Source organism: Parus major, chromosome 6 (assembly GCF_001522545.3).
Source record: "Parus major isolate Abel chromosome 6, Parus_major1.1, whole genome shotgun sequence".
In the NCBI taxonomy this organism is placed as follows: Eukaryota; Metazoa; Chordata; class Aves; order Passeriformes; family Paridae; genus Parus; species Parus major.
This window is the reverse complement of record NC_031775.1, coordinates 2,148,102-2,169,843: the sequence shown is the minus strand read 5'-3', so window position 1 is coordinate 2,169,843 and position 21,742 is coordinate 2,148,102. Positions and strand designations below refer to the sequence as shown.

The 21,742-nt window shown below is 49.8% G+C and overlaps 2 protein-coding genes across 2 annotated transcripts; one reads left to right on the top strand and one right to left on the bottom strand.

The window, feature by feature from the left end:
- The first annotated feature begins 4,786 nt into the window (after window positions 1–4,786).
- Window positions 4,787–10,348, top strand: LOC107206555 (lipase member K-like). Its single transcript, XM_033515683.1, has 9 exons — window positions 4,787–4,813; window positions 4,950–5,054; window positions 5,970–6,187; window positions 6,458–6,567; window positions 6,721–6,857; window positions 7,289–7,426; window positions 7,524–7,595; window positions 8,630–8,698; window positions 9,588–10,348. Exons 1-9 carry the CDS (start codon window positions 4,805–4,807, stop codon window positions 9,819–9,821), a joined length of 1,092 nt encoding a protein of 363 aa, XP_033371574.1. The 5' UTR covers window positions 4,787–4,804; the 3' UTR covers window positions 9,822–10,348.
- A 4,704-nt stretch (window positions 10,349–15,052) lies between these two features.
- Window positions 15,053–18,187, bottom strand: LOC107206605 (lipase member M-like). The gene is made up of 9 exons (XM_015632502.3): window positions 18,164–18,187; window positions 17,734–17,851; window positions 17,105–17,303; window positions 16,882–16,991; window positions 16,507–16,643; window positions 16,215–16,361; window positions 15,655–15,726; window positions 15,361–15,426; window positions 15,053–15,286 (listed from the first exon to the last, which is right to left on the bottom strand). The coding sequence occupies exons 1-9, from the start codon at window positions 18,170–18,172 to the stop codon at window positions 15,053–15,055; spliced, it is 1,092 nt and encodes a 363-aa protein (XP_015487988.2). The 5' UTR covers window positions 18,173–18,187.
- Window positions 18,188–21,742: the final 3,555 nt, after the last annotated feature.

Sequence of the window (21,742 nt, the reverse complement as noted above, 5' to 3'; positions counted from 1 at the left end):
GTGTCACACACACCAGTATCACACACACCTGCCAGCAGTCCAGGCACGCTCCAGAGCTGGGTCTGACCCACCCTTACCGAGCAGCTTCTGCCATATCAAGTCCTCCCCACCTGGAGGTGCTGCACGGCAGGACCTGCTGGGGGAGGGGGGTGTGACATCTTCCAGAAGGTGCTGGCGGGCTCCTCTCCAACACCTGGCCCGTGTTTTGCAAGGAGCCACGGCCCGATGTGAGGAAAGCGGGGTGCTGGGCCCAGAGCAAATAGTGCTGAGGGGTGGTGACATTGCGTGCGATGCCTCTGCCCCAGGAAAACAAACTCCAGTCCTGAAAGCCCTGAGAGTGGGCAGCTGGGGGAAGGATTTGGGTTGCTACCCTTCCCCAGCTGTGTGGGTGAGAGGAGATGTTCCAGAAAAGCTCTGATAGGATCGTTGTGGTATGGGGGACACCAGAACCCCACACTTTGGCAGAGGTGTTTACCAACAGACTGGTGTGAAGCTGCACAGAGCTGCTTGAGGCACAGGCAGGTGTTGGTGATGCTCATCTTCAAAGGGAGCTCCGAGCTGACCTCAGGGCAGGTGTTGTTCAGCAGGAGAACACCTTCCTGGAGAGAGGTGGGAGCCCCTGTCTCCCCTTCCCGTGTGTTGTGGGGCAGTCATGGAGGAGGACGTGTGCTCGGTCTGGAGCTTTTTAAAAAGAAAATAAAAGCTTGGCTGTGTAACTGACCATCCAACATGTAAGAGTGGGAGGTTTTCTCTTCTTGACACCATTGCCCTGGAAAGAAGCCTCGGGAGGTTGTGTCCCCTCCTCAGCACCTCCTGCAGAGTTGGCACCTTGTCCTGTTCCCTGCCTGCTGTGGATCCCTCCCTCCAGATTCTGCTGCCTCCCACACGACCCATGGGGTTGTACCTCTGCAGAGGATTGTCACCACCACTTCCTTGAGTCTTTGTGAAAAGGGGATTTCTCAAAACTCACAAATACTCAGCCTGCTGGCCACTGAATGGCTCTGTGTGGGAGATGTGCTTGGGGATGGTTGATGGCACTGGGTGCTCACCTGGATTCTCACTGCCAGCTCGGCATGCCAGCAGGCTCAGCAGAGTCTCCTACATGTAGAAGCAGATGGGAAAGTCACAGGGCCATAGAACCATGGATTATCATGAGTTGGAAGAGACCCACGGGCTCATCAGTCCAACTCCTGGCCCTGCACAGACGCCCCAACAATCTCATCCTGTGTGGAGCTCTGGCAGCCTCAGGATGTGCCCATTCCCTGGGGAGCCTGGGCAGTGCCAGCACCCTCTGGGGTTAGAGCCTTTCCCTGATCTCCAACCTAAACCTCCCCTGGCACAGCTCAAGTCTTTCCCTGACTCCTGTCCCTGTCAGAGAGCAGAGCTGACCTCAGGAGGAGCTGCAGCCCCTGGGGAATTGTGACCTCAGTGTTCTCTGCTCCAGCTGAGCAAACCAAGTGACCTCAGCCAGCCCTTGTGTGGCCCTCCAGAGCCTTCCACATCACCTCCTTTGAATGCTTTGTATCACCTATTAGATGTAGAAGAGTATTAAGACATTATTACAATTTAAAGAGTTGAGGCCTAAAGAGGAACACCAAGAATTAAGACAGAAAACCTGGCAGTAATTTTATAGAAAAGTTGATGATTAAACTTGAGCACGATGGGTAGAGCTGAAGTTTCCACTGCAGTGGAAAATGCTCTGTGCTCACCTGATGAACACGTGGGCACTGCCGGCGAAGAAAACAGGAGTGATGCAAGAGAGGGCAGCAGGAGTTGGGTGAGAACTCTTGGATGTGTGACACGTTCCTGCTTTCGGGCTAAACACCTACCTGAAGTATGTGCTGATGGCAGGTGGCTCTGGATGAGGGCAGGGCATGGGGACACGGATCAGGAGCTGTGGAACAACAGCCTTACTGGAAATGACCTGGGAAGGAAGGGTGGTGGGCACCAAACTGGATACAAGCCAACAACGTGCTCTCCCTGCAAGGATGGAGAACCCCAGGAGTGGCCAAGGGGCCACCTGGCCGCTGTCACCCCTGCTCTTCGGTGCAGGGGAGGTGACACCTGCCTGGTGAGAGGGGCATGAAGGTGATCCATAGAGGCTGACAAACTGCAGCAGGAGGTGGAGGGAGCTGAGTTTACCGGGTCTGGCTGTGCAATGAAGCTCAAGGGACTCTCCTTGACCCCATTCTGCCTCTAGAGTGGTGGTGCTTCAGCAGGAGCTGCACAAGACCCTTGGGAGGCCAGAGTATCTTGTAAGGCCTGTGACAATGTCCTGCTCTTCAAGTGCTGCAGGACTCTTTTGGGTGCAGCCTTCATCTTGCCCCTTCCAGTGCCTCCAGATGAGTGTGACCAGAGTTACTCTGCCCTTTCCCTGGAGTGTAGATTTCCATGATGTGTTTCCTCAGAAGGTGAAAGCCAGAGGTGACTTAGTGCACCGTGGTTTCACTGCCCCAAAAATAAAGCCACCCTTAACCTCCAAACCTCTAAGTTACAAACCCCTGTTCTACTGTGTGTTCATAGAAGTGGGACAAACTGACACATCTAGGTGCGTGCCTTGGACACGTGTCAGGGCCATTCCAGGCTGACAGACAGAAGACACCTTTCCCTACTGACCTTTCACCGCAATTTCCAAAGCAAAACAATCTAGGAAAGAAGGGCAGGAGGCAGTGCCAGCCCTGGCACGGGCGGTGGAGAGGGATAACTCTCCCTCTTGGCAGGACACCTGTAGGATAAGGCACTTAGGTACTCCTCACACCTCCCTGTAAGGGTGTGAAGAGAAGGAGGTTGCAGTGGGCTGACACAGCTCCATCCCCCACCCCAAAGTGGGGCAGGTGGAGGGAACTGGGAGAGCAAAAGTGAGAAAACTGGGTGGAGGGATAAAGGTACTGAGTGTTGCTGTGGCAACTTGGCTGTGTCCCATCCCTGTGCTATGAGGAAAGGGACTCCATCCCAGCCTGACCTGACCCAGTACAGATGTTTTCAGCCTGTTGCCTGGGATTTAATCTCCATCTCACATGTGGCATCTTTGTATAACAAGAAACATCATCATTTCTAAACCACAGCTACTGGAAATCCATTTTAGACTTTGATCTTTTCTTGCAATATCTTAATTATGTGTCTTGTACTAACAAATAAATAAAACCACCATTGAAATGGGAAGCTGGAAACTTTCTTCAGCAATATCAATTAAACCACTTTATCAATGGAAATCACCTCCAAACGTCCATAGTCATTTGACTCTGCCTAAACAGTATTTAACCATCCTCCACAAACTAATTCTGGGGAATTGCACTTTCTAAACTGTGGTGTTACATAACAATTTATATGTTCTGTGTCCCAGGGTGATTACACCCCCCACCCCACCCTGCAGCCAGTTCAAAAAGGGCTGTCTGCAGAGGGATGCAGAGCACTGCTCCTTGCACCAGCCAGGGGTGACAACCCATCCTCTGACACTGCCGTGTGCCACATCTCCATCTCCTCCGGCCTGGGCATCTCTTCCCTGCTGTGCTGCCCATCCCGCCCAGGGGCCGACATCTCCCCCTCTCCTCCTGCAGGAGCTGTGCCACCTCTCAGCTGGGCTGGGCTGCCTTCACTTCTGGACAGGTGAGTGTGGGAAAAGCATGGCTAGAGCCAGATCTAAACGTGGCTGGGAATGGCACTTGGGACTCGTGGCACTTACAGCCCATGCTTGCCTCAGAGCAGGAGACCAAAATCTGATTTGCTGGGTCGGTTCTAGAGGCTGATCCAGCCCAATTTTTCTTGTGGTGTCCAATGTCACAGTTGTTAGAGGGAGTAATGCTGCAATCCCAGACCTTTTGGTATCTGTTTGTGATGCCTCCTGCCCATAGCTGTTTGCAAAACCTGCTGTTCCCATCTGCCTCCACCGGCTCCTGCAGCAGCTGCAGTCTCCAGCACAGAGTGAGGGGCTTTTTAAGCTGCCTTAAACCCAGTATCACTAAGGGACATCTAGATCTGCTGCAAGATGCATCCCTCCCCATTTTGCATACGGATTTGCACTTTAAAATGTCCTTCTCTGGATCAAATGTAATCAATTCTTGTCTTTTACACCATGATCAGGGAGAAGGGCAAGCGGTTAGAGATTTTCTTTCCATGATTTTATTTCTGTTTAGGGAGGGAAGGCAGTGTTGGATCTTATTCATCCTCCCTCTCCCTCCTGGGGAGGTTTGGGCAGTGGTGTCAACAGGTGATGCAAACAGCAGGGTGATGGGACAGAGCTTTCCCTCTCAGCCATCCCCTTTCCTGGAAGAGAGACTGGAGAAGTGGCACTGCCCAGTCACCGATAGGACAAGGAACACCCAACATCCTTTGAGTATCAGAATGGCTCGAAGGAGGTCTCAGCAACCTGGGGTAGTGGAAGGGGTTTGGAATGAGGGTGGCTTTAAGAACCCTCCCCAACCCAACCCATTCTGTGATTCTGTGATTTTAACCTCTTGCAGTTCCCAGTGGTCTGCAGAGCACTGCAAGGATTGTTGCCTTGCCTCTTACTGGAATTCCTGAAAGTCTGTCCCACCTCCCTGGAAACATCCCTGCTGAGATGTGTTTCCTAAGCCACCCCACGTGCTTCTGAACCATCATCCAGGCCACCAGACCAGGTCTGGTCCTACCTGGGGTGTTCCCCTGCCCTCACCTCCCCTGCCCCTGCTCTCCCTGGCACTGCTTCTGTGTTGTTCCAGGCACAGTGAGGATGTGGCTGGCTCTAGCTCTGGTGGCCGTGTTCCACGGGATGGCATCCGGGGAGTGCCTCTTGAATTCCCCGTTTTCTAAGAATCCAGAAGCAGAGATGAACATTGTGAGTATGATGGCATTGGAGCAGAGGGTGGGAAACGTCCAGGAAACAGCTGCTGATTAAATAATTATAGTTAAATATCACATTCAGGGATTTCCTCCCCTTGAAAATGTTATTTTTGGCTTTCCTCTGGTTGCAGAGCAAAATGGTCTCCTTCTGGGGGTACCCCAGTGAGGAGTATGACGTGGTGACAGAAGATGGATACATCCTTCAGCTCAACAGAATTCCTCATGGGAGAGGAAATGCCGGGTGCCAAGGTAAAACTGATGCCCTACAGAGCACACAAACCTTCACTGGGATACCAGGGCTTGTGCAAGAGGGTTTTCAAGGCTCCCTGTGGCTCGGCATCCGTAGCATCGGTTCTGATGGGTCAGAATTTGTTGGGAAGGCTGATCCCTTGCCAGGGGTGTTTCCTCAGCCCTCAGGAACCCCTGAGCACTGAATGTCGGGATCCCAGCAGCGAGAGGCAGCCCATCCATCCTGGTGGCACACCTTGGGTTCTCTCTCCAGAGCCTGGCTCCCAAAATGTGCTCCTGCAGCCGTTTGATGGATCAGCAGATGGGTTTGTTTTCCTTGAGGATCCTCCTGTCCTGTGAGGGGGGTTAGATCCATGAAAATTGCATTTTTCCTGTCACATCCCCAGGCTCCTCCATGGTTGCCTACAGAGCTCCCCAAGCAGCTCAAGTTCTGCTTGAATCCCCAGAGATTTTGGGGATAAAGGCCAAGATAATGGCTCAGCTTAGCAAACCTTCTTTTTAAATGAAATCTAGAGGAACACTGACACAAACCTTCACAGATTTTGGCTACCATGGGGATAAAACTTTATATATATATATATATATACTTTATATATATATATATATATACTTTTATACTTTTTATGGGGATAAAACTTTATAAACTGTCTCAAGAGGCGACAAACAGCATTAAAAATAAGGAGTCATCATGCTAAACCAAAAATAAAAAATTAAGTTAATGAAAAAATTTCAATTAATAAAATAATAATTGCTATAATAATTTATATACATCGATAAAATAGAATGTGCTAGAATATTAATATTTATACTATTATGTGGTATGTAATTAATATTAATCATATTCTTTAATGTTGTAAAAAATAATAAATTCACATTGATTTTTAAATTAAATTAAACATAAGGAGTCATCATGTCTTGCAGGTGTGAGACCCGTGGTACTCTTGCAGCACGGTCTCCTTGCAGAAGGGAGCAGCTGGCTCACCAACCTTCCCAACAGCAGCCTGGGCTTCATCCTCGCAGATGCTGGCTATGATGTTTGGATTGGAAACAGCAGAGGCAACACCTGGTCCAGGAGACACCAGGTCCTGACTCCCAAACAGGATGAATTCTGGGCTTTCAGGTAAATGGGTCTGAGGATCTCAGAATCAGCCAAGTTCTGTCAGGGTCACGCTGCCCTAGCAGGGGGATGAGTGGACCAGGCTGGAATGAAGCTCATCCAACTTATTTTGAGTGAAAATCCCATGAAAATCCCATTGAGTGAAAGCTCAGTAGGATGAAGAAGTTTGTGGGGCGGCCCTGCCCTCCCTGCTAGTTTTGTGGTTTGCTGCTGGTGGCTGTGCACGTGGAGATGCTGCCCCTCTCAGCAGGACGTCTGCTCTTCCTTCTGCAGCTTCGATGAGATGGCTAAATACGATCTCCCAGCCATGATCAGCTTCATTGAGCAGAAAACAGGCCAGGAGCAGCTGTATTATATTGGCCATTCCCAAGGCACCACTATAGGTGAGTGAGTCCTCTTGATGGCGGCACGAGAAGTCTACACCCCCTGTCCGATTTGTAAAATCACTCACTGAAATTAAACTATGTGCATGAGTGCCTTGAAAAACTAAACCATTTTTTCTTTTTTCTACTTTTTTCCAACCCCCACCCCCCAAGGTTTTATAGCCTTTTCCACCATGCCCCAGCTGGCTCGGAAAATCAAGGTGTTCTTTGCTCTTTCTCCTGTGACCACGGTGATGTTTTCTCAGAGCCCGTTTAGAAAACTCTCATTCTTTTCTGACTCTGGGCTTAAGGTTGGTCTGCAACATGTTCTGCACAGCCAAAATGTTTTTCATAGGGATTGTGAAATTATCTGTGGAATATTTAAAGTCATTTACAGAGAGGGGAGCGCTGTGCTGTTTTCATAATGAAGAAAATCACATCTCACTACAGAACCTGAATTCACTCCCCAAAATGTTCTGGCAGAATTAGATCCAGAACTTTGGTGAATTAAACTGATGCAGAGGCTGTGAATTGAGCCCTACTATTTAACAGAGGAGCATTATGAGTATAGGAGATCACGGCCATGAGAAGCAAGGAACAGAAGCATTTAACAGGGTGCAAGGGAGGCTTCACTATGGGCAACCTTAATGTGGGCATAAAATAGAAGTTGTAAAGTTGGTGGTGCTTTGGGGAAAAGCACGACCAGACTTGCTGTTTGCTGAGCACATTTGCAATTTCACAGGAGCTGTTTGGCACCAGGGAGTTCCTGCCACACACTGCCCTGGGGGAGCTGGTCCTCTCCAGGTTCTGCCTCTGCTCAAAGGTCTGCAAGCACATCCTGTCGATGGTTTTCGGCTTCAACTGGAAGAACACAAACATGGTACGTGGGAATGAATCTGCAGAGAGCCTTTCTGAAGGCCAAGGCCAATGTGGAGCCCATGTGAATCCTGTTGTGAAATGTGCCCGTGTCCTTGCAGAGCCGATTCGACGTGTACGTGGGACACACCCCGGCAGGGTCCTCGGTGCAGAACATCATCCATTGGCTGCAGGTAAACCTTGCCAGGTTCCTTCCTGAGCCAAGCAGAGTGTCCCTGGTCCCTCGTGGGCAGCCTGCTGTGCTGGGCAATGCAAGACACACCTTTGTCAGATCTTTGTGGGTTTTGTTTTCACCCCCTCCCTAAAACGCTCGGAGGATTTTTGAGCCGAGAGGCCCCAAAGGAGTGGATCTGTCAAGAGAAACTCTTGGAGCTGAGGACCCTGAATCCACAGCAGGCACGTTCCAGGGGTCTTATTTCAAACCAGCTCCACTCTTGCCCTGCAGCCCGAGTGCCATTAGTGGTCAGACTGTGGCAGAGGTGCATTTGGATAGCACCAATTAAGCCTATTAGCCATAAAGCAGATTATTTCTCCTTGTGGGCATGAGAACAGTCATCACCAGAGCCCCTTGACACTGCAGCTGTGTTCTGCTGCAGTCCTTTCTTCTTCCCCAAGCACCAAATTTGCACTTTTTTTTTTTTGTAGGTTGCAGGTTCAGTCCGTGCACCTTCTCTGAGGTGTGTGCCACAGGCTGTACTCAGGGCACAGCTTCTTCCCTGTGTGGAATTCCTGCTCAGGGGCCCCAGAAGAACTTTGTGGGGTTTGCAGCAAGAGCACACACTCCATTTTCTGAAGTGCTGCTGCCCAGTGAGGGGGATCAAGCCACGGCCACCTTGACCTTGTACTGCTGATAGTCCTGTTCCAGTCAGACAAGGGATGTTCAGAGGCTCCCTCCATTTCTGATTGTGCCAATTCTCCAGCCCACAAGGAATATTTAAAGTTCTAAACCCATTTTCCACAACATTTTAACCTCTTCCCATCCTGGTGTTATCCACAAACACTAGAAACATAACCTCTGCCCATTTCTCCAAAATCACCAGAGTAATTACTTGTGCTGGGCCTAGGGCCAGGCCTGTGAGACACACTTGAAGAATCCTGCCAGTTCAGCGACGAAAACTAACTTTTGAGGTTTGACTTTTGAGGGTTGGCTGCACCCCCACAGAAGTGTGATTTCACTCAGAGCACTGCATGTCTGAATTTGCTGCAGGGAGTCCACGGTGGGGCACTGAGAGCTTTTGACGGGGGGCACACGTACAACAGCCTTCACTACAGACAGGTGAGGTTCTGCAATGGCCACAGCCTTCCCTCTCCCTGTCCTCTTCCCATCCATGCCTGGGGTGTCTCCTCCTCCCTTCACAAACTGGAAGTCAGGATCTCTGCTTGGAACAGCAGCATTTTCCATGCTCAGCTCTGTTCTGCAAACACCTTTCAAATGGAATTAAATGATTTAAATTAGAGGGTTTCCACTTTCCAGAGTTTCCAGAGTCTCAAGTTACACCAAACTGAATATTAGGAAAAATTTATTCTCTGAAATAGTGGTAAAGCCTTGGAATAGAAAAAAAAAAAGGAAAAACCCTTCTTTCTTCCTTAAACAACGACAACAAAAATTGTTCAGAAAGCAGCGTGCTTCTTAACTTGATTAATTACACTGCAGGTAACGAGAGACGCTGCTGACAAATCACCTCACGGCAAGTCCTCAGGGTGTGGAGCTGAAACAACCCTCCAGAAATGTTTTCATTTCAAAAACTTGCTTCCTAACACCTCCCTGCTGTCCCTGGGCTGCAGGAAATGCTGGTGAAGCATCACCACAAACCCCAGCAGGGCCGGCTGGGAGGGACCTGTGGAGGTCCTCAGTCCAACCTCCTGCTGGTAGCGTGATCATCTAACAGCACTAAATCAGGGCAGCCAAAGTCCTGCCTCCAAATCAAAACCATCCAGAGTATCAGAACCATCTGCAGTATCAGAACCAGAATTTCTAGCCGGGCAGAACAAATTTTCTAATTAATTTTAGTTAAATTAACTCGTTAAATTGTAGCCCGTAAGGCTACGCTGCGTCTCTATAGAAGTTTCTCTTCCTTCTAGAAGAAAGGTGCTCCAGTTTTTATCTCCCCCCCTTCCCAAAGAGTATTCCTGGCCTTTCTGAAACCTCTCTTCCCTCTCCTCAGACTGGGGCCCCGTTCTATGATGTGAAGGGCATGGAGGTGCCGACGGCCATCTGGAACGCGGGGCAGGACTGCCTGGCCGACCCCCGGGACACCGCCCTCCTCCTCCCCAAGGTCAAGAACCTGGTCCACCACAAGCTGATTCCCCACTGGAACCACATGGATTTTGTGCTGGGCCTCGATGCCACCGAGGTTTTGTACCGGGAAATCCTTGACATCATGAAGAAGCATCCCTAAAGTTGCTGGTTTTGCTTGATATCAGATTGGGATTTTTTTCCTGATTTTTTTTTCTCATAAGATTAGTGCTGTCTCTAGAGGATTTTGAAATTTTCCTCTATCTGGATCACCTGAATATAGTTGATTAAAATGTTCTGCTTTTAACTGGAGCAGTGACAGGGTGGGGAGAGGAGCCTTCTTGCTATTCCTGGCTGGCACTGCATTGCCTTTCTTTTTCCACTTTTCCTTCTCTTTCCTTTAGGGTTTTTTGGGAGTTTTTATTTTGTTTTGTTTGTTTGTTTGGGGGTTTGTGGGTTTTTGGTTTTGTTTTGTGTCTTCATCAGTGACACAAAGTTCATTGTTGCTGCCTCAGGTCCGGCACTGTTATGCTTAAAACCATCGAGGTGGATCAGAAGGAGATCCAACAGATCTGTGATCTTGCTGCAACCATGGGTTGCAGTAAATAATCCAGAGTTAGGATCCCAGAATGTTTTTGGGTGGGAAGGGACCTTAAAGCCCATCCACCTCCCACTGTCCCAGGCTGCTCCAAGCCCCAAAGTCCAACCTGGCCTTGGACACTTCCAGGGATCCAGGGGCAGCCACAGCTGCTCTGGGCACCCTGTGCCAGGGCCTGCCCACCCTGCCAGGGAACAATTCCTTCCCAATATCCCATCTCTCCCTGTCCTCTGGCACTGGGAAGCCATTCCTCCTTGTCCTGCCTCTCCAGGCCCTTGTAAATTGTTTCTTTACATCTTTCTCCCTTCAGGTACTGGAAGGACATCTCCCTAGAGAAAAAACAGTACTAGTGGTTTTGAATTCAATAAAAATTGTAATTAATCACATGTTTAATGTGGCTGGGTTTGGGCTTTTTATTTTTGTCTCAGTGACTGAGAGGTGAGAAATGAATAAATCCTGAAGAGAAATTGCAAGTCAGGTGGTCCAGTGTGTGATTCTGGAGCAGAATGTGTAAAATCCAAATAAAAAGGGGCTTAGGGTATTCACAAAGTGCCTGTGTTAGGGTTTATCTGAGAGGTTTTGGTAATAAGATTGAGTGGTGATCTCAGAGGTGCCGTGATGTATTGATGATTATTTTCTTTAGCCTAAAGGAAGGGCAGTTATTTTACAGCAATAAAAAATTTGACTGTTTCTGTCAGCCAAAATCCTGAGGCTCATCACAAAATCTCGATAAACATGTCAGTGGTGCAAACACCAGAAGAAACAGCTTCTTTCAGGGAAGGAGAATCCAGCTGTGAGGCAAAGCAATATTTTTTATTTTTTATTTTATTTTTATTTTTATTTTTATTTTTATTTTTATTATTTTTTATTATTATTTTTATTTTTTTTTAAATTTATTTTTGTTATTTTTTATTTTTTTATTCTTATATATTTTTATTTTTATTTATTTTTCTTTTTTTTCTTTTTTATTCTTTTTCTTTTTTCCTTTTCTTTATTTTTTCTTTATTTTTCTTTTTTCTTTTTTCTTTGTTCTTTTTATCTTTTTTTCTATTTTATTATTTTTATTTTATTTTTATTTTTATTTTTTATTTTTATATGTTATATTTTATATATTTTTATTTATTTTTAATTTTTTATTTTTGTGTTTTTCCCCTGCTGCTTCCCTCAGCCTGTCCCAAGCCATTCTCCTCTGAAAGGCAAAGCCAACAAGCAAAATGAAAACTTAATGGCATTTATTTATGAAGAGAATCTTGCACTCTTTACAATTTCCTGGCTTACCACAAAGCCACGTTGGGTGCAGTAAATAATTCATGATTTAGTTCTTTTTTCACCCATTTTCTTCCTCCTAAGTATGTAGCTTCTGCCTCATTCCAAGAAGCTTTCTGTAAAATTGTCTTTTTAGGTAATGCTCTTCACCTAATCTGGTTATTCAGTTTGTTCAAGACAGTCCATTTCCAGTAAATACTCTTCTCTCTGCTAAGAAAATTGCTCCTAAATTTTATCAGGTGATCAGATTATGGGATTTGGATATTGTTTGCTTTTCTGTCTTTAACAGATTCTCTAAGCATCTTTCCATAGTACAAATTCTTGCTTAAGTTAATCCTGTTTAAACACATCTCCTTTTTTTAAAAAAAAAGAAGTCTCTTTTCAGTTCTGCAGAAACAATTTGCCCAAAAAAAAAAAAAAAATTTAAAAACAGCTTCACTTGGTATTTTGCCATGGGGACAAAAGGGCTTTTCCTTGATTGTTTTTTCTCCTTTTGCTGTGCTTAAACATTTTCTTTCCCTTTCAAAACCCTGAAACAAAGCTGTGACCCAAATCCTGGCTGAAATGAAAATAAATCAGCTGCCAGCAGTGGGAGACATTTGCAGATAAGACTCGTGGCACATGGCAGGACCCAGAAAGTGTAGAAATAAATGAATAAAGAACCCCCAAATCATCCACAAATAAAATAAAAGGCTAAATAAATAAACAAACAGCCTTTTGCCACGGGGCTCGTGGGCTCCTGGGAGGTTTGGTGTGGCACCAGTGACAGCCAGACCTGCTGGCCCTTGGCTGCTGAGCTTCTCTGATTCCATGAGCAGGTTGATTCTTCACTGAAAGGATTGGGAAGCAATACGAAATAGAGGCCAGGACTCCAGATCCTCACAGTTTTGTGGCTGGAATAACAGGAGCCTGGCTTTCTTTCACTTGGAAAAGGTGCTTGAAGTGTGCAGCCTTGAGCACAGACGTGATCCACCCTCACCAGCCTCAGCATTGTGTTGCAAATCGCTGGCAGCAGGCTCCCATCCCGTGTGCCAATTCCTTACTTTTGGCAACCTGGTGTTAGGCAATCTATTGACAGACTGACTTCGAGGTGGATCCTTCTCCTTTCCCTCTTCAGATGCAGGTCAGGGGTTGGAAAATCTTTGCAGAGCCTGAGCAGAGAGCCCAGTGTGGCTTGTGCTGGTCCCGGTGCTGGTGGCACCAGCAGATGCCTTCCTTACGAGGATCGATGCTTTGAGCCCAGCTTTGCAGCCCCACAAGCTGCTCAGCTGACGTCAGTTTGGGTTAGAGAGCATTACTTTATCCTTTAAACATATTTATCTCTCTATTAAAAGGCGGGGGATGCAGAGGTTGCAAATTAATCCCGCTGAGGTTTAATCCACCCAGACCGTCGGCATTTTTATTTTCTTTGGATTGGAGGTCCTGAAACCTTCTGCTGTGGGTGTCTTCTGCCACGTGCAGGGACTTGCAGGCAGAATCCTGCACAACTCCACAAACAACTGCTGGCCAGCACAAATAACACAGAGATGGCTCTGTCATAAATAATGTGCAATGAACAGAATAAATTAATCCCACGTAATAAATAGATGGGGCTGCTAGGCTGAACATACCCACCTCACCTGATGAGTGGCTGGGCAATTATCAGGGAGGTGGGGAGATGCTGGTGTCTGTTCCTTGGAAAGCCTTGAGCTGCTGTTTCTCATCATCCACCTGGTCAGGTTTTCACTCCGAGGTTTTTCTCCAGAGTCCTGGAGTTGCTGACAAGATAGGAATAGCTCAGTCCTGGTCACTGGGCCACACCAAGGATGCCCTGTTGATGCAGATGATCTTCCTGGTGCCAACTTCTGGCAATCCTCTTCCATTTCCACCCTGGCAAGGTGAAAGGCACATGCAGAGGATTCCTCCATCCTACTGCTGGGCTGCTCTGCTCCTACAAGCTGGCAGATGAATGGATTTGGTGATTGCAGGGGTTTTCTCTGAGTAGCCCTGCTGATAAGGTGGAATCCAGAAAGTGAGATCCTCAGCCTCACCAGATGTCCCCAGAACCTGAAACTAAGTCATGACACTACCAATTCCTGCCCTGTTAAATGAGGCACAAATGTAGGCAAAAAATTATTGTAGCTTTGATCCCAGAGAGTTGGTAACGAGTTAACCCCTCCAGGGGAAGCAGAGTGGCTGAAATTTATTCCTCTAGTCATGACTTTCTTTTCCATTTCAACAGTAAGGAGCTAAACAGGATGAGCAAGAAAAGCTTGGCAAGAACCCAGGTGATTGGAGAGGGATAGCTGGGTGGATTTGTGAGGTGCAAAAGGGCTCAGCCTCTCCTTGCACATTTCATCACCAGTTTTTGAACTTCACTCTGTGCAGCAAGGAGGATCTGGAAAGGAGAATCTCCTGCTTCTCTGCCCTTTGCCAGCTGTGCCCAGCTCAGAGCCCGCTGGGCCAGATGTGGCCTTTTTCCACCAGTGGCTCTCACAAGGTCACTTTCCTCCCCTCCTGTGCCTAAACCCACAAACCACAGCACGTGCTCAATTCCTGGAGTAAAAGCTCACTCTTGGATTGCTCTGAGCCTGCAAAAGCTGAAAAAACACCCCAACACAGCAGCCCTCCTGCAAACCCAGCAGGCCCAGCAAGCCGAGAGCTGGAGCTTGGCTGTGGTGCAAGACTTTATTGCGATCTCTACAGACACAGAGGGCAGGCAGAAATCACAGCATCGCATTTAAAAATGTCAATTCAGTGTGGAACAGGGGGACAGGAGACATCTTCAAGCAGGGCATCCCTCACACAAACCCCTGCCCCATGGGAACAGGAGGCTCCTCCATCCTGGGGCAGCACATGGATGGATTCATGGGTGGATTCATGGATGGAATCATGGATAGATTAATGGATGGATTCATGGATGGATTCATGGATGGATTAATGGGTGGATTAATGGGTGGATTAATGGATGGAATCATGGGCAGAATCATGGATGATTTATGGATGGATTCATGGATGGATTCATGGATGAAATCATGGATGGATTCATGGATGGATTCATGGATAAAATCATGGATGGATTCAAGGATGGATTCATGGATGGAATCATGGATGGATTAATGGATAGAATCATGAATGGATTTATGGGTGGATTTATGGGTGGATTTATGGGTGGATTTATGGGTGGATTCATGGATAGATTCATGGATGGATTCAAGGATGGATTCATGGATGGATTCATGGATTCTCCTCCATCAGGGCCACTATCCACCCGTACAGGGATGGATTTATGGACAGATTCATGGATGGATTCATGGATGGATTTATGGATGGATTCAAGGATGGATTCATGGATGGATTCAAGGATGGATTCATGGATGGATTCAAGGATGGATTCATGGATGGAATCATGGATGGATTAATGGATAGAATCATGAATGGATTCAAGGATGAATTTATGGGTGGATTTATGGGTGGATTCATGGATGGATTCATGGATGGATTCAAGGATGGATTCATGGATGGATTCAAGGATGGATTCACAGATGGATTCATGGATTCTCCTCCATCAGGGCCACTATCCGCCCGTACAGGCGCTCTGGGGCGTTCAGGCCCCAGTGGTGGTCGAAGTGGTTCCAGTCGGGGAAGTGCTCGTGGTGCACGATGTTGGTGAGGCGGGGCAGCAGCCGCTGGGTCTCCACAGGGGGAGTGACCCAATCGTCGCCCCCGCTCCACACGGCCACCGGCACGCTCATGGCTTCGATCCGGTAAAAGGGCGGTGTCAGCTGGGAAGGGGGAGAGAATTCCTGTTATCTGCTGGGGTGTGATTCCCCATCCCCATCCCAGCCAGCCCCTTCACCTGGCTGTACTTCTCCATGTTTCTCAGCCCGTAGTCAAACTGCTTGAACTCCGACGTTTTTGCAGTCTGGAAGGCAGAGGGAAAGGGTTAATCCAGGTAATACCCTGGATCTGCCCCCTGCCCTGGACAGCTGTGGCTTTTGAGACATCTTGGTGCAGAAGCTTAAAAATCCCTTTTATCTCTTGGCTTTGATTTCACCTCCGTTTCCAGGGTGAATGAAGCAGCATTTGAAAAAACCACTTTCAAGATTAAAAGAAAGAAAAGTTTAAGTAGTTATAAAATCAAAGTCTCTACCTGTCCCCAGTGCAGAAGATTTTTTACTGATGTATAGTCTGGAAAATGAGATAGGTACACATCCAGTCGGCTCTACAGGAAAAAGAAAGTATTTTCTAAGTGAGTTGGGAAGGATGAAAATCCACCTTGATCCACTTTGATGAAAATCAAGCATTCCGTCTCATAACTGTGATATAAAATTTATATGCTCTTTATTCTTTAGTAGCTTAATCCTGCTCAGAGCTAGAAGCAGCTTTCAAAGGCAAGCCACTCAATCAATATCTTAAAATGGAAATACAACTGGCCCAGTCATTCTTTGGTTATGTTATGGAAGAAAATGAAAAAAAAAACAAGGGAAGAGTTTCCTTTCCCTAAGAGATCAGACCACAAGTGATTCTCTCTTAGCAAAGACTCTGCTAGGTGTAACACCCTGACACCACTGCAGGGAATCTCCTAACAACTGTTGCCCTGCACACCTTATTTTGTGGGTTTTCACTCATTGTTGTGCCTCATTAATCATCTCCAGGTAATTAAAAAACCAGGGAGGGCTGTGAGCTGGACTGAGAGCCCGGTGCACCCACCATGTTCAAGTTGTCCTTGTCGAAGCCTCCGACGAGGAAGATGGTGTCAGTACACACGTCAGCTGCCAGAGGCCTGCTGCACTCCTCAACCAGGAACGGCTTCTCCTTCCTCCCCACCAGAACCAGCTCTCTGGTTCCAAATATTTCCTGCACAAGGAAAAGTTAGGAACAACGTCAGGAGCTCCAATGCTCGCCAGAGGAGCAGGATCATCGCACGGCAGCAATGCAGGGGGCGGGAGTTGCCAAAAGCCCCAGGATTTCGGCAGTAACAAGCCACAAACACCTCCTGTACCTTGAGCAGCAGGTCTGGCAGAAAGGCTAGCTTTAACACAGGGCCCCGGGCGTGGTGGAAGGTGTACAGAGGAGCCAGGGCAAAGAAGAGTTTGATTTTCTCAGCCAGATGTGGCAAGCTGGAGAACGCTATGAAACCTGAAAAGCAGCACGAGGTCACAACACAAACCCCAGCTCACCCCAGACCCGGTGTCTGAGGTGCAGGGTTTGAACAAAAACCGCTCCTGGATGCCAGCACAGCCTGGGATAGATGAGCTGGACGTGGCAAACCTCTCCCATGCAGAAGGGTTGGGAAGGCAGGGCCAGCGCAGCCCTGCTGCCAGCAGTGTCCAGTTAGGGATGGGCATTGATGGCCTCTCCCCTTCTCCTCACTCACCCAGGGTGCTGCCCTGAGCGTGGCCGATGTAGAACAGCTTCTCCTGCTCACTTTGCATCAGGATGAAGTCCACCATGGCCGGGAGGTCGTACACGGCCATCTCGTGGAAGCTGCGCGGCGAAGGGAGAGCCTGGAGGAGATTCCCACCTCCCTCCCAACCTCCCACCAGGGGCTCAGCGCTGGCAGCCCTGCACCCCAGCCCTGCCCTTGGTGGCCCCCTGACCTGAAATCCCAGAACTCCTCGGAGCTGATGGACAGGCTGCGGTGCCGGCGGGACCAGCTGTTGCCCCGGTTGTTCCCGATCCAGACGTCGTATCCCGCGTCCGCCAGGATGAAGGCCAGGCTGCTGTTAGGGAAATTGTCCACCCAGTCGCCACCATCCAGACAAAACCCATGCACTATCAGCACGGGGGTCCTGGGCCCTGAAAGAGGAGATATTGGGTAGTTGGCAGAAGAAGACGCCTCTCCCATGCGGAAATAAAACACCACTGTATGTCTTGATACTGTTTGCTGCAGGCTTCGCATTAAACGTCCCCTTCTCCCATTGTTTCCCTGGTTGTGCTGGTGGTTTTTGTGCTTGGGGGACTTTTGCCATCACAGACCCTGGGAGCTGCAGGGAAAGAGGCACTGGGGCTTTGCTGGGTCACGCTGCCCCATCTCAGGTGCAGCAAAACACAGTGCTGAGCTCCTGAATCCCCAGGGGCAGCTCAGGGCAGCCAGGAAAAAAACTCCTCATCGCTCTTCCAGCTGCCCAAACCGTGCCTGAAGGCACAGCTATTCCCTCTGTTCCTTCTTGCATCAGGGCAGGGGCCAGGGTCACAGCTGGTACCCCCTTGGCGAGGCTGGGCCCACCTGAGAGCTCAGCATCCTCCTTGCCGTGGGGAATCCGGTTGAGGCTCAGGATGTAGCCGTCCTCTGTCATCACCTCGTACTCCTCGCTGGGATAGCCATGAAAAAGGATCTTCTGGCTCTGCAGGGACAGTGGTGTGAGGGCAGAGGGTGACCCAGCACCCCGTGCCTGCCTCAGCTTCACCATCTCCTGCCACCCACCTTCCCCAGTGTCACCTGCACCCGAAGGAATCAGAGGAAGAGCAAGGAGAGGCCAAGCTCAAGCTGAGGGCATGAAGTGAGTGACAGCAGGGCAAAGATGGGAGGTTTTTGATGCCCCAAGCCCCACAAAGAGGCCAGGTGCAGATGCAGGGAAGGGGTGAGCCGAGCTGGTCCCTTGGGAAGGACTTTGGGCATACCCGTGGGGAAGGGCAGTGTGTCCCCCTGCACTTACGATGTTCATGAACCTCTCAGGGTTGTAGAACGCTTCAGCAACTGGGGTGGCATCTTCCAGCCCCTGGGCCAGGCACAGGGCCACCAGCAGCAGCCACATCTGACCTGTCCACAGCACCTGGGGGATAACGGGGGTGGATGAGCAGGGCTGGGGGTGCTCCAAGGGCACAAGGAACACTGTGCAGCCCCAGCACAGCCAAAGCCTGATGCTGCCACAGGGAGCAGGTGCCTGCAACCCCTTGTGCAGTTTGGAACCCACCCCAAGCCTCTCTTCCTGACCATTCTCATCTGGTCCAGCTGTAATTGCAGTGTGGGACAAGTAGCTTCCCACCACCCCCTGCCTGGGAAAAGCATGAGGGTGCCTCCAGGGAAATCCTTAGGCTTTCAGGGAAAGCATTTCAGGGGAAGAATCCTCCCCCAGACAGGAGGGGTCATGTCAGAGCTCCATCCTGCAGGAGCTTCCCTGCTCCATCCCTGCCTTGGATGCTTTATTGCCAGGTGCTCCTGGATCGCCCTGCCATCCACAGCACCCAGCCCGAGGCATTCCAGACCCAAGGGCAGATCCAGCAAAGTCTGTTTCCCTGATGATCCTGCTGCAGGAGCTCAAGATGGCTCTGTGCCCCCCAGAGGGTATTTTCCCAGTAGCCTTATTGCACATTAAAGCTTTCCTGGGCTGCTCAGGAAAACAGCAACAGAGCACCTGTGTGGGCCACAGCAAAAACTCCCTCTCACAGCAGAAAACAAAGCACCAGCTCAAGCCCTGCCCTGGGTCCAAGCCCTCCACCAGCACCTCGGTGCCTCCATCCCCAGATGCAGGCAAGAAGGGATGGAGACTGGGATTAAACTGCTCTGCTGGGATGGAGAAGTCAGATTGCTCTTTGATCCCACAGACAAACCACACGGCTAAACCTGATCTCCCTTCGTCCTGCCCAGCTGCCCAAACCCACTGGCCACAGCTGCAGGCTGAACTCAGTGCAAATCAGCACTTTTTGGTGATTTTAGTCCCTAAAATCTCTCAACCTCAACCCCTCAACCTGTGTGTGGGATGAAGACAGAAAGGACAGCAGGAAGGCAGGAGCTGCAGTGGCTCCTCACCCACAGACACTGCAGGCCATGCCTGGGGACATCAGAGGCTGACCAGTTGCTGAAATAACCACTCTGTGAGCACTGTGGGTTACAAGGGATGGAGGAGCCAGGCCTGCTCAGGAGATGCCAGAACATTGTGATCCTCAGTGCTGTTTTCTTTTTGCTAAACCCACAGGAGTTTCACACCTGTTGCATCCTCTGCTTGAGCTTGTCACTTAGGAAAGAGCTTCTTTCCCCTAGGGCTACATCTCCTGTCCAGAGAGGTGACAAATCCCTGCCAAATTCTGCCCCCATGGTCCATCTCCCTTAGATCTGCACCCAACCCTGCACTTCACCACGTGCAAGGGGACCTTCCACTGCTCCGTGGCCATCCTGCTGGTGTCCCAAGGTGTGGCAGAGAGGGAAGGATTCATCCCTGTGCATGCCTGAACAGACAGCCAAAATGACAGTCCCCACTTCCTGCACCCAGCCTCGGGGTCACACAGGTCGTCAGAGCTGAGTCCATCCCCAGGTGACCAGGACAGCCCAGAGCATTCCCTGGAGGAGGAGAGGCCAGCCCAGCCCCAGATCTCAGAGCTCAGCCAGGCAGGGCCAGCTCCTCCAGCCATGAATTTCCCATCCCTGCAGGCAACACATCCCACCATCCAAACCCAAACTGGCACTCAGCTGTGAGTCCCTGGGCATGGGAAACCAGGCTGGAGGAGGGCAGAGGTGGGCCCTGCTCGTCCCCAAAGCTGCTGTTCCCCAGGCACCAGCCCTGGGTAATGCAACCCAAGACCCTGCACCCCATCCCTCTCACACAGCCAAAAATGGATGAAGACACAGGAAAATGTCTAACCACTGAGTTCTCCACACATAAAATGCACAGCTGGAGTGATAATAACACCTCCTGACTCACTTGGGATCCTTTCTTTCAGCAATAGCCTGGGCTAGGAGGAGAACAGGAGAACATCAACCTGACCTGCTGCTTCAGGCCCTCCGTGCAGTCGGCGGGGTTGGTGGCACTGAGGGAACCAATCCTTCTGGCTTATAAAGACACCCAGAGAGGCTGGGACCTGTCCATCAACACCTGGAAGCCCAGTCCCTCCCCAGTCACACAGCCCAGTGATTCAGACACCGCATCCCAAGCCCCAGGGAGCTGAGCAGCAAAGAGCCACATCCTAAAGTTTGGGAACACACAGATCTGGTGGTGTCCTCCAGCTGGGAGCTGCATTTTTGGCATTCCTTGGCAGAGGGATTCCAGCTGCTTTGCCTGTGCTCTGGGGCTGCCAGACAGGTCACTGGCTGCTCATCCTGGATTTCCAGGTGTTGGTAACACGTGTCAGCTCTGCGTGTCAGCACCAGGCTCAGCAACAGGGCTCAGAGACCATGCCTGGGTTGAAAAGAAAGGGGCAAATCTCACCCAGGAAAGGAGGAAGAAACATCACTTGCATATGACAGTGACTGGATTTTGTCGGTATGGACATCCTGAGAGTGGATATCCAAAGGGTGCAAAGCAAATCTCCCGTGGGCAGGGGTGGCAATCAGCCCTCCACCATGCCCCACGGGCTCCCTTAACCAGGTTTTTCCAGCCCCATCACCTCTCCTCCTGCCAGGAGAGCAGTGGTGGTGGTGGGAAGGGACCTTTAGGGTTTCCATCTCCATCATCCCAGCCTCCTGTTCACCCTGGTTTGGGGTGATATCACTGCTGAGCAAAATATTTCCTCTGTCAGTGCAAAATACTTCTGGCTTGGATAGACACCCGTTTGTTGTGGTTTTCACCAGCAGAATTATTGTTTGGGCTTTTTCCTGGATTTAAATTCTGGCATGGAAGAGCAGGATGAGGCACTTTGCAAGAGCTGTGTTTAATTTTGAGGCCTTTGGGTGCTGTTCCCCACACGGAGCTGAGGTCCTGGGGGAAGGAGGCTGGTCTGCTAACAGCTACAGAGAGCTGGCAAAATGCTGGGTTAGGAGCTCCCTGCCCTGACTGGCCCTTCAGGCAGCACCAGGCACAGACCTGACAAGGCAAAGCTGGGCATTCCTTCGAGAAAAGAGAGGAAAAACCATGCTGAGAAGTGCCAGAGAATAAAGTAGGCTTCATCTTCAAGCTGACCTAGGGACAACCTCCACCAGCAGAAATGATGAGGGTCCTCTCCCTCAGCTTCCCTACTACTACAGCTTGGGCATTTAACATCACTCTAGTGACCTCCCCCGAGGTCACCTCCTCCTTCCCACCACCCTGGAGCCCAGTGTCTGGGGGGATGCTCCCCAAAACCTGCCTCTCCCTAGCCCAGACCTTCAGACTGTGGTTCCCTGCAGCGCTCACTCCGTCCCCAGTGTCCCTGGCTGCCACCAGAGCAGGGATAGGCAGGAGGCTGCTGAGATGCACAGAGCTCTGAAGACAGAGCTGCACAGACCTTCTCCTTCTCCTTCTCCTTCTCCTTCTCCTTCTCCTTCTCCTTCTCCTTCTCCTTCTCCTTCTCCTTCTCCTTCTCCTTCTCCTTCTCCTTCTCCT

Coding starts and splice junctions, on each gene's coding strand:
- LOC107206555 (XM_033515683.1), top strand. Junction 6,568..6,720: donor TTCCCAAGGCACCACTATAG/GTGAGTGAGTCC, acceptor CCACCCCCCAAG/GTTTTATAGCCTTTTCCACC. Junction 7,596..8,629: donor ACATCATCCATTGGCTGCAG/GTAAACCTTGCC, acceptor AATTTGCTGCAG/GGAGTCCACGGTGGGGCACT.
- LOC107206605 (XM_015632502.3), bottom strand. Junction 17,304..17,733: donor GGAGGATGCTGAGCTCTCAG/GTGGGCCCAGCC, acceptor CTCCTCTTTCAG/GGCCCAGGACCCCCGTGCTG. Junction 15,427..15,654: donor ATCTTCTGCACTGGGGACAG/GTAGAGACTTTG, acceptor TCTGCCTTCCAG/ACTGCAAAAACGTCGGAGTT.